Source organism: Pezoporus wallicus, unplaced genomic scaffold, assembly GCF_028554395.1.
Source record: "Pezoporus wallicus isolate ANWC-B61680 ecotype Strahan unplaced genomic scaffold, APGP_CSIRO_Pwel_v1 contig_8232, whole genome shotgun sequence".
NCBI lineage: Eukaryota > Metazoa > Chordata > Aves > Psittaciformes > Psittacidae > Pezoporus > Pezoporus wallicus.
The window spans coordinates 2,799,400-2,809,323 of NW_026637105.1; the positions used below are offsets into that span (position 1 = coordinate 2,799,400).

Genomic DNA, 9,924 nt, shown 5'->3' on the forward strand with positions numbered 1-9,924 from the left:
GGCTCTGGCCACAGACACTGCAAGAGAGCCTGGGGCAGGCCCCACCATGGCCCAAAGGCTCATAAACACACAGCATCGAGCAGCAGAACCCAAAGCATAACATGGGTCTTACAAACACTGCAAGTTCTCACAGAACTCATCCTGAGCTACCTGAAGAGCTACTGGAAGGTGAGTTCCATCAGTCAGCTCAAGCTCTCTAACTAGCAGGTGATGCATGGCAGGACAAATAGAATCCCAGACTGGTTTGGGTTAGAAGGGACCTCAAAGCTCATCCAGTTCCAATCCCCTACCATGGGCAGAGACACCTTCACTAGAGCAGCTTGCTCCAAGCCCCTGTGTCCAACCTGACCTTGAACACTGCCAGGGATGGGGCAGCCACAGCTTCTCTGTGCCTCAGCACCAAGTAAGGTGACAAAACTGCATTCCTTTGCTTACATAGAAAATAGGAACTGTATCCTACTGCTCCAAGAACTAGTTAATGTATAAAACACCAAAATACCTTACTTTTACTAGAGAAGGATGTTCCATTTTACATCTGGTCACACGGACCAGTACATGAGAAGAAAAGAAGAAACAAAGGCGTGTTGAGAGCACCAGCCACCTTTCAGCAGATCGCCTCAGTCCTGGGCGCTGTCAGGCAGCAGAACCTTCCTTGGGAGCTGCTTTTCCTGCAGCAATCTGTGTGGTAACACAGCTCGATGGCGTTGCTCCTCCCCAGCAGGCAGAAATAGAAGGCAATTAATCAAAACTTAAGAGTTGAGACACCAGAAGATGTAGGGGCAGCAGAACCAATCTTTCCAGAGAGACCTTGCCTGAGACACAGAGCAGCACAAAGGATTGTGCTCCTTTAAAGATGAGGGTACACAGACAGCACATCCAAGTGAAAGGAGCTGGCTAACGGCAGCAAGGAGAAAGAAGAGCAGTATCTTCATGGAAACAGCTCCCCACAGGACCCAAATATGAGGACGACCATTAGGACAGATGGAAGGTCTCCAGAGGAGTCTGCCAGGCACATGAATCCACAGCACACTCCACTTTCAACACCTTTAAACAGCTGAGAATCCCTTAAAGGCTTTCAGGGCACACACAAAGTAGGAGTTTACAAACCAAACCCCTTGTGTCTGAGCTCATCCCATAGCTCTAGGGAGCTACACTCCTAACAGATGCCCAAGTCCTCCCAACCCATCACCACTCCCCAGAGGCACAGCAAGAAGCTTAGCTTTCAGCACAGACTCTGTCCCACCAGCATCCACCCGGGCAGCATCCAGAGAAGGGAGATCCTCCCCCCGTCCTCCTGGTGCCACTTGGACTGTCACAGTTCCATCGCAACAGACTTTGGGATGAGAGCAGGTCCTTACCAGGGCAACGTTCCTGCTGGAGAGCAGCAGCACGCACCCCAGTGGCCAGCACTCCATTCACACCTTTCAGCTGTAGTTTGGAGTAATTCCAAGAAAAAGCAGCCCTGGTAACTTGGGTAAAAATTTATTTTACATACAGACCACTGCAACTGAACTATGAATCAAGAGAAGTTATTTTTCCTTTACAGGAAGGGACCAGCTGGCCTGAGATTAACAGAAGTCTAAGCCTGAGAGCTGGGATTTTAGGTTGGAAATCAGATCTTGGGGTGTGTGGGGAGGCGTCTTTCCAAGCACCACCCAGTTCAGTGAGAGCTGCAGGACTCAAACTGCAGGTCAGACGCACTGCATAGTGCTGGAAGCAGATTCCCAGAGTCAGCTCGGACCTTTCCGAAGCTGAACCTGCTGAGAAAGATGATGCCTGGAAAGGCACGGATGCATTTCCAGTGCTTTGTTCAGCTCTCAAACTGGAAACGGAAGTGGTGAAACACACAATGTGTGTGAAGTACAAAACATCGAGTTACAGGGCAGCAGACAAACAGGACAGCAATAATGGTGGGGACCTCCTAAGCCAAGTGCTCTACATGTAGCGGGGTCCTGGCTGACTTCCTACTATGGCCCTAGTTCAAATGGACAGAGTACAAAAAAAATACTTCGACCAATAATTATACTGAAACCAAACTCAACTGAAAAGCAATTCTTACTCTAGGTGCCAATGAGTCCTTAAAAGCAGGGAGGGGACTGAGGAGCTGCGCCTGGGCAGTGCCAGGATCATTCCCGTTGCTCCATTTTTACTTTGGGAGGTCTCAGGAAGGTCCTGTTTTTCTTCTCTTTCTTCCCCTTTGTATTGGCCTGGAAATTCCTCCAGCTGTCCACACGACCATCCCGGCTTTCCTGGGAACAACAGGGAGGAGGCAGAGAGTTAAGAAGTCCAAGAGCCAGAGAATGTCTGCTATGTATAAGAGATCATAACAGCAATGTCCCCCTTATGCAGCATGTAGCGCCCCGGCTGCTGGGACACACACTGTGAAGACAGCCCAGTGAAACTACAACTGAGTTTACACCACAAGCACCAGTGCAAGTCCCATGCTGGTTTCTTGTTTCAGAAGCAAGCAGCTTGGGTTGTGCCGTCCCCACTACAGCCTACTGAGTCCTCTGGTGTGCAAAGGAAACAAGAAACCTCATCTCCAGGGGATTTTCCTAATCTGTCAGCACAGAACAACGTGCCATCTTCTTACTCTGGCCTCACATCCTTGAGATGGCTCCCCTAGTGCTGCAGCTGTAAGTCAGAGAGGAGAGAGAAGGGAAACCTCTGCCTTCTCTCCCTCTCCTTGCCCCAAGCTTTGACACAAAGACACAATGAGGAAAGGTCTCTGGTGCACTCTTTCCTCCCCTCCCTGGCTGATTACCTCAAAGTTCTTCTGCCATTCTCGCTCTCGTTTAGCTTTCTCTTGTGCCTCTATTTCCTCTTCCCTCTGCCGCTTCCTGGAAGGGAAACCACAAAGAAGTTCTGAACCCACAACATCTGCTTTAAAGAAACACGGAATTGCTTTCAAAACACCTTGGGCAGCTCTTCTGATTTCCTGGCAGATTAAAGCGCTTCTCAGATCAGAAGAGACAAATACACAGCCCTGAGACAGCAAACAGCATGGAAGAACAGGAGCAGAGACGGTGGTTTGGCACCACTGACAGCACACATGTACTCAACTAGGGAGTCAGCTTCTTTTGCTCAGTAGAACAAGTTGGACTCCTTTATAGCTAGTGATAAGTAAGTGTTGAGAACACACGCTGTGAGAAGTGAATAAACACCTGAGCATGCAAGGCAAGAATGAATGCTCACCTGCCATCAAAAACAGTGCCCTGCAACTACCTCCCAGACTTAGACTTTTCCAAGACTCTGTGATTCCTTATCTTCCCTGAGGAAGCATGAAGGGGGAAGAGCCTGAACTGCACAAGCAGAATGCTGCTCATACCTTTCGTGCATTTCTTTCGCTTCTCTTTCTTTCCTCTTAATTTCCAGTTCAGCAAAGAGCTTCATCGTCTGCTTGTATACGGCTTGTTTGAACTGCGGAACACAAACCCAGCCTTACAATAATGCCCACTAACACAGGTAGAGAAGACTGCTTTACATAAGAATGTAAGAAGCATAAAAAGGAGGTGAACCATATGCTCATAAACGCCCATATTCTGCCTTGAGAGTAGCCAGTAGCAGTGAGATATGAGAAAGGCAAATCGGTCACTGTTCAGTAACTTCCCAGCAGATCATCTTGATGGGCTGTGAAAGGCACTGGCTTTCCAGTAGGGAATATCAGTATACTTAAACTTCATTATTAAAGAACAGCAAGAGATTTCTAAACATCAATGGAAAGTACAATTGTGATGGGATTACTGTGGTGAAATCAAGAGGGAAAAGAGAACGATGGCAATGGCAAGACCAGTGCTGTCAGTGTGTGATAATCATCCGTCGTTCTGTTCAAGCCTCTAGGATAACTTTTCAGGCTAGAACTCAGGTAAGAACAACCAGGTTTTAGGTCATGCCTTTTATATGAAACGTGATTTGTGGCCTAACAGCACATCTATCCTCAAGTGCTATTTAGAAGAAACAGCCAGAACAGCTCTTACTGCAAAACACCACTAACAGCATGTTTAGACTCGCTGCAGTGGGTTCTATACTGGCATCAAGAACACCACAGTTCCTGCATTCAAAATACAAGAAATTCAACACAAAAAGACAGCATGGTGCACAAGCCATGAAGACTTGCTCCAAAGAACATGGTATTTTGATCTATGTAATCTCAGGATAGATTTACTCTTTACACTACAGTTACATTATTTTCTAACATATACAGGTATTACCCAACACATGGTACTCTTGAAACAGATTTTGTCCTCCCCAGTTTCTCTGCCCAGTAAATGACTTACAACTTCAGGATCATCCTCTTCTACAGTGGCTGGTTTCCCATCCTTCTTCAACTGCTTCTTTTTTTCTTTCACCTACAGATTAGGAACAGAAGTGAGAGACAAAAGGTTTTATAGGGCTTGCAGAACTGTGCCCAAATAGTTCTGCATCCCTGCTCCACTGTGTGGGAAGCTCTCTGGATGACAGTGATTTCTTGATGTGGATCAGTACTTCGTTTTAGACCAAAACCTCCTGGTCCTAGATCCACATAAACACATATGAGATCACTACCACATGAACTGTAGTCATTAAAAATACCACGATAGACACTATTTATTCAACCCAATCCCTCTGGTGGGCTTTGTTCTTAAGTTATTTTTAAATCCAATACACACCATCCAAACCAGGAGGAAGTCTCTTTTGGTCTGTAATAGTCAAAAGACTAACAACAAGAAGCAGAAAATGAAGTGTTCCTTGGTTTAGAGTATCTGACTGCTCCCTTATCATCTGCTTTCTCAAGCTTGTTGTGTTTTAGTCCACCCACATCACTCAACTAACTTCTTGGCTAATGCAATCCAAGCTCCTTATCTTATAGGTCATTTCCCCCAACTTCTCTTGCTGTCACCACTTATTTTCTTCCACCTACAGACAGCTGAACTGCATCATCCATTTACAGACCTGAAAAAACCCCATATGTAGGTCAGATCCTGTGGTCTGACCTAATTATTTCAAGTACTGAATTTCACTGCATTATCTTGCACTGAGCTCAACAGCAGTCTTGGACAAAGCACGTTTTGTTCATGCCAGCAAGAGCTCAGAGGCCACCTGCACAGCTTTGCTCAGCTCATCTTTTAATGGCCTAATGTACCAAAAAGTAAAGGAGAAATGACTGGTTACCCCTCACCCCCACTCCTGGATGTTCCTATGGAATACTTACAGTGTGTTCCACATATTCTTTTCCTGCCTGGATCACATCCAAGGCTCTCTTCTTCTGCTCCTGATCTAGCAGCAACTTGTACGCTTTATCTACAGCTAGCAAAAAGCATCAGCATTAATAGCACCAGTAATCCCATTCACAAAGCACCACAAGATTGCTACTTCTTGACCGTACAACTTTTGCCTCCTAGAGTTTGGGGGGTCTCGTTTGGTCAGGTTTTGGGGGGTTTTGTGTATGGCTTTCTTTAAATACATCTGGGTATGTGATATCACCATTAACTGAGTTTTGGGGTACAGTAGGGACAGAAACTGTCACACACCTTTGGAGTTGGCAGGGTGAAAGCATCAGTCCTACCAAGTGATGTAGTCCTAGGGAATTATGTAAGTTTAAGGTGCCTAATGCAAAGCAGACACCTAAACCCATGGCATTACTTCTGCCATATGGTCTTGGAATAAAATCTAATGCCCAGATTAAAGTTTCTCTTGCACAACCTCGAAGACCCAGGGATGCGGCTGTCCCCGGTGCCAGCTGACAGTGCCATTATCGCCACCTAGTGACACTTGGTGCTGAAATGCCACCCCACACCTCGGCTCCTGCCTCATGTAAAGAGCCTCTACAGCAGTTCTGCCCCTCAGCAGGGCCTCCACCCCTAATAAACCCCAACACCAGCTACACAGAAATAGCTGTCCAGCTACTGCCGTACAGCAGCCCGAGGAAAGGGTGAGAGCATTACCTTCAAACGCCTTCTGGGCTCTATCTGCATCATCTTGGTTTTTGTCTGGATGCACCAATATTGACAACTGCAAGAGAAAGGATCTTGCTATCAAGATCGTTGTAAAAGATGGGAGAGCATTTCAGAGATTTTTGTGGGATGAGGGAATAGTCTGACATAGAAGGAATCACAGGGGATCACGTTCCTTTGTACACAGACAAGCCAGCTGACAACATGCACCGGTATGCATCAGTAAAAGCTTATAAATCAAACACAATCCCCATAATAAACAGGCTGGCTGAGATGTCCAGAACATGAACATCCTTCAGCTGCAGTGCTTGGGGTTGACAGGAACCCCTTGGTCACCCAAATCTCGTATCCTTGGTCTTAAGAAGCAACAAACCTACAAAGATCATCCTCAACCCAAGTTAACCTTTTAATCAGCATCCTAAGAAGGTCTCCGGTATCCCCAAGGCTGTTCAAATATCAAACTGATTAAGTTTTTCCTTAGGCTCCTTTACTGAAAGTCAAGAAAACTCCTTCCTGTACTCTCTATCCAAGAGAGAGGCAGGACATTGCTCACTACAATCCCTAGGACATCCTAACTGGTCTGGAAAGCACATCCTCTACCTTCCTCTTCAAACCTTCTCCATATGGCTTGTTTTCCAGACTCCCGAGTTTCGCTGTTGCTATGTGGCCTCTCAAGTTTGTCTGCATCTTTCCTGGTTCAAAACCAGCCACAGTGTGGCAACCGACATTGCAGCAGGGCTGAAGAATGCAAAGTGATGACTTCCTGAACCCTACAGATGGCGCTTTCTAGTTCACAGGGCAAAGGTTTGCTTCTGGTACCAAACAGCAGCATACTGCTCATTTACTCCATGATTTGCTGTGCCAATGTCTTTTTCCTCCTGTTGGCTGTTCCACACTCCGTATTGAGGTGGTAGAGTTCATCAATACACGATTCCATTCCGTTCTCCCTGTTTCTACCTGCTCCAGGTAACTCAGCCACCAAAACTGACCACTGCAGTTCTTAAAGAAACCTCAAAGCAAATACACTTCTGGATCCAAATCCATGTATTTGAGAAAAATACCTTTTGTCAGCTCTTCCGAGAGATCCTGACCTTCTCTTTGAGCTGAAGTTCAATAATCTGGTTTGCAATAGCCCCACCACACACTTCACAGGCAAAGGGACACTTCTGCAGCTCTCCTCTTGTTGATACAAAGACTGTTTTAGGCACTTCTTCCCAAAACAGCTACTCCTCTACCCAGACACAGCTTTACCACCATCTGCCTTGTCCCCAGGCACAGCTGCACAATAATCTCTACAGAGCTTCAAGTTTCCTTCCAGAGGCTCCAAGTGCAAAAGCCAAATACCTGCCGGAATCTTTTCTTTATCTCTTCATCTGTGGCTTCAGGATCCATCTGCAGGACCTAAAAGAGACCATAAGAGGATAAGAGTTCGATGATACTCCCCATGTTTCATGTTCTGAGAGCAAGCTCTAAACACCTGGCTCCTGGTGCACAGACTTGACACCAGAAAGCTTCCCCCATCAGGGAACTGCTTCAGGACCTGAGTTTTCATCCAGTAGACCAGATTTTCAATCAGACACCACATCTGGGACACTGCTTGTGTGTGCACAGACTCCTCTGACTATGCCAGCGTCCTTTCCACACTCAAGTCTCATGTGGACAGCTGCCATCCCTGAATAGCCACAATTGCTCTAAGCCTCCAACTAGTCCTGTAGCAATGCTTAGCCTGGCAGAAACTGAAGCACAGGGTGCCTTTGATCCTGTCAGATCCTTCACAGCTGACCCTTTGGGCAGAACATCTTCATGTTATCATTTTGAAAGAAGGCAGGAGAGTTTTACTGTTTGGTCTCCATGAATGAGCTCAGATCTTTGTCTACACATCTTTAGGGATGTGGCAGAGTTTTGGAGCTCTTTTGTGAATTTATTTGTTGAACAGAAGTCCTATGCAACAAGTGAGCCTGCTCAATGCAAACACGTGCTGTTATGACAGGAACAAAAGCTACAGTCTACTTCTAAATGGCTTTCCTGATTTACCCCCCAGGTCATGTACTAAGATCTACACAGAACTGGACATGGTCAAGGTGAATGTGCTGATTGATGTGGCTGACCAGCCCTAAACTGGGACTACAAAGCACCTGAGGTTTTAAGAAGGCAGATGAGGATGATCTCAAGCAGGAATGCACGCAGGAAAAGCCAGCTCCAGAAGAATGCCAGGTTAGTTTATTTACCCTCTTCCTCAGGCTTTCATACTCATTGAGACTTTGTCACTGACTGCAACTGGAATCAAAAGAGTGTGATGGGCAAGGGAATTACCCTTGTTCCAGTGACTCCTCAAAGGTTGCTCACTAGTGTGAGCAGCCAGACTCCTCCTCTTATCCTATGAGCATCCAAAACAAAAGGCAGAACTGGAAGTGCTGAGTCGAGTGCTCAGAACATGCCACCTGTAGCTGCTGTGCTCTCATTCAGGCTCCCTAGCACTGATCTCCCAAACCTTCCTGTGCTGTTGCATGAGGGAAATGAGTCAAAAGAGTATAATTTGCAGCCAATGTAAACCAGTGACAAACATACACATCATCCTCCTGCCTTCTGAAAGCTCCTGCGCTGTAACCTACACCCAGAGAACTTCTTCCTGTCTTTACCTTCAGTCTTTCCACTGACATAAGTACCCAGGAAATGGGGAAGTCGGGACACCAAGTCAGAAGGGAGGATAAAGCATTCAAACCAACCTCAAAAGGGTTCAGGTTGAAATAGGAAGATCCAGGTCGGGTGAGCCGGTCGATTTGGTTTTTGGATGTTAAAACCGAGTCTCGTTTTTCAATTTGCTTTACCTGAAGAACAAGAGAGGCTGACATCAACTGACCAGCGCGACATGCTTACCTGCCTTCCCCAGTGATTACTACACCACTCATCACTGTTGTGTGCTACAAATCACAACCCCCTTGCGCATCTGAAGCATGCATTTTACTCACGCACCAGCAGAGCACAGTTTTTAGCCAATTTGACAGCAAGACAGTGTTTTTAACATTATATTTTAACTGTAGAAAAGCACTTGTGCCTGTTTCTACTACAGCTGCGGCTTTGCCCCTCACTTTGCTCCTACACCATCGCTGTCATCCCGATTCCTTGGAAATCTACTTTGCCACTGCTTTCAACCCACTGTAATGGGATATATCCTATTGAACACCTTAAGTGACACTGGCGCACGTACCCAAGCCCACTTCACTCTGGCACAGCTTACGTAGCCCTGTTCAGGTTGCAGCATTACCAAACCAAACCGTGCTTTTAACACTCAGCGTTCACCTTTATTTAGACAAACAAGCACCCAACAACCGGCACCACGTTCTGCGGGCGGGCTCGGCGGACACCTCCCAGCGCTGCCCAGAGAGCCCGGGCTGACGGAAGAGCTCGTCCCGGTAAAAGGCCGAGCAGCGGCGCACGGTGGAGGAAAGCTCCGGGAGGGCTCCCATAGGCGCTGAGCGCTCCGCTCCTTCCCCGGGCACCACAGGGGCTGCTCCAGAAGGAAGCGAGAACAGCTCCGCCTCGAACGCCCGCCGGCCCCGGCAGCTCGCCCCCTTCTCTTCCCTCCACCCACCGCCCTCCCGCGGCCCCAAGGCCCGCCCCGGCAGAGGCAGGGCCCCGCTCGGTGCGGCGGGGCCGCACAGGCCGGGTGTCGGAGCAGGAAGGGGGGGTAAGGGGTGGGCCGAGGCCGCGGCACGGGTCCCGGTACCTCGCTGTAGAAGGTGAGGAACGCCTCCTCCGCGGCGCCGCCCGCCCCGGGCTCCCCCGCCGCCGCCGCCATTGCCGCCACCGCCACGTGACGCGACGCAACGCGACCGCACGTGACTACGGCGAGGGAAGGGGCGGGAGGCCCTCGGCACGTGACCGCGGCGCAGCGCTATTAGCGGCAGACTCCGCTCTCCTCGCTCCCCGCCCCCGGTGCCTCCTGAACGGACGGAGCGGAGCGGCCCGGTCCGGGGTGGGGGAGGAGCCG

General features: G+C 48.3%; 1 protein-coding gene across 1 annotated transcript; it reads right to left on the reverse strand.

Annotated features, from left to right (window-relative positions):
• Positions 1-1,466: 1,466 nt before the first annotated feature.
• Positions 1,467-9,767, reverse strand: DNAJC8 (DnaJ heat shock protein family (Hsp40) member C8). Its single transcript, XM_057403589.1, has 9 exons — positions 9,661-9,767; positions 8,660-8,761; positions 7,278-7,334; positions 5,925-5,991; positions 5,192-5,286; positions 4,278-4,349; positions 3,329-3,420; positions 2,765-2,840; positions 1,467-2,249 (listed from the first exon to the last, which is right to left on the reverse strand). The coding sequence occupies exons 1-9, from the start codon at positions 9,730-9,732 to the stop codon at positions 2,127-2,129; spliced, it is 756 nt and encodes a 251-aa protein (XP_057259572.1). The 5' UTR covers positions 9,733-9,767; the 3' UTR covers positions 1,467-2,126.
• Positions 9,768-9,924: the final 157 nt, after the last annotated feature.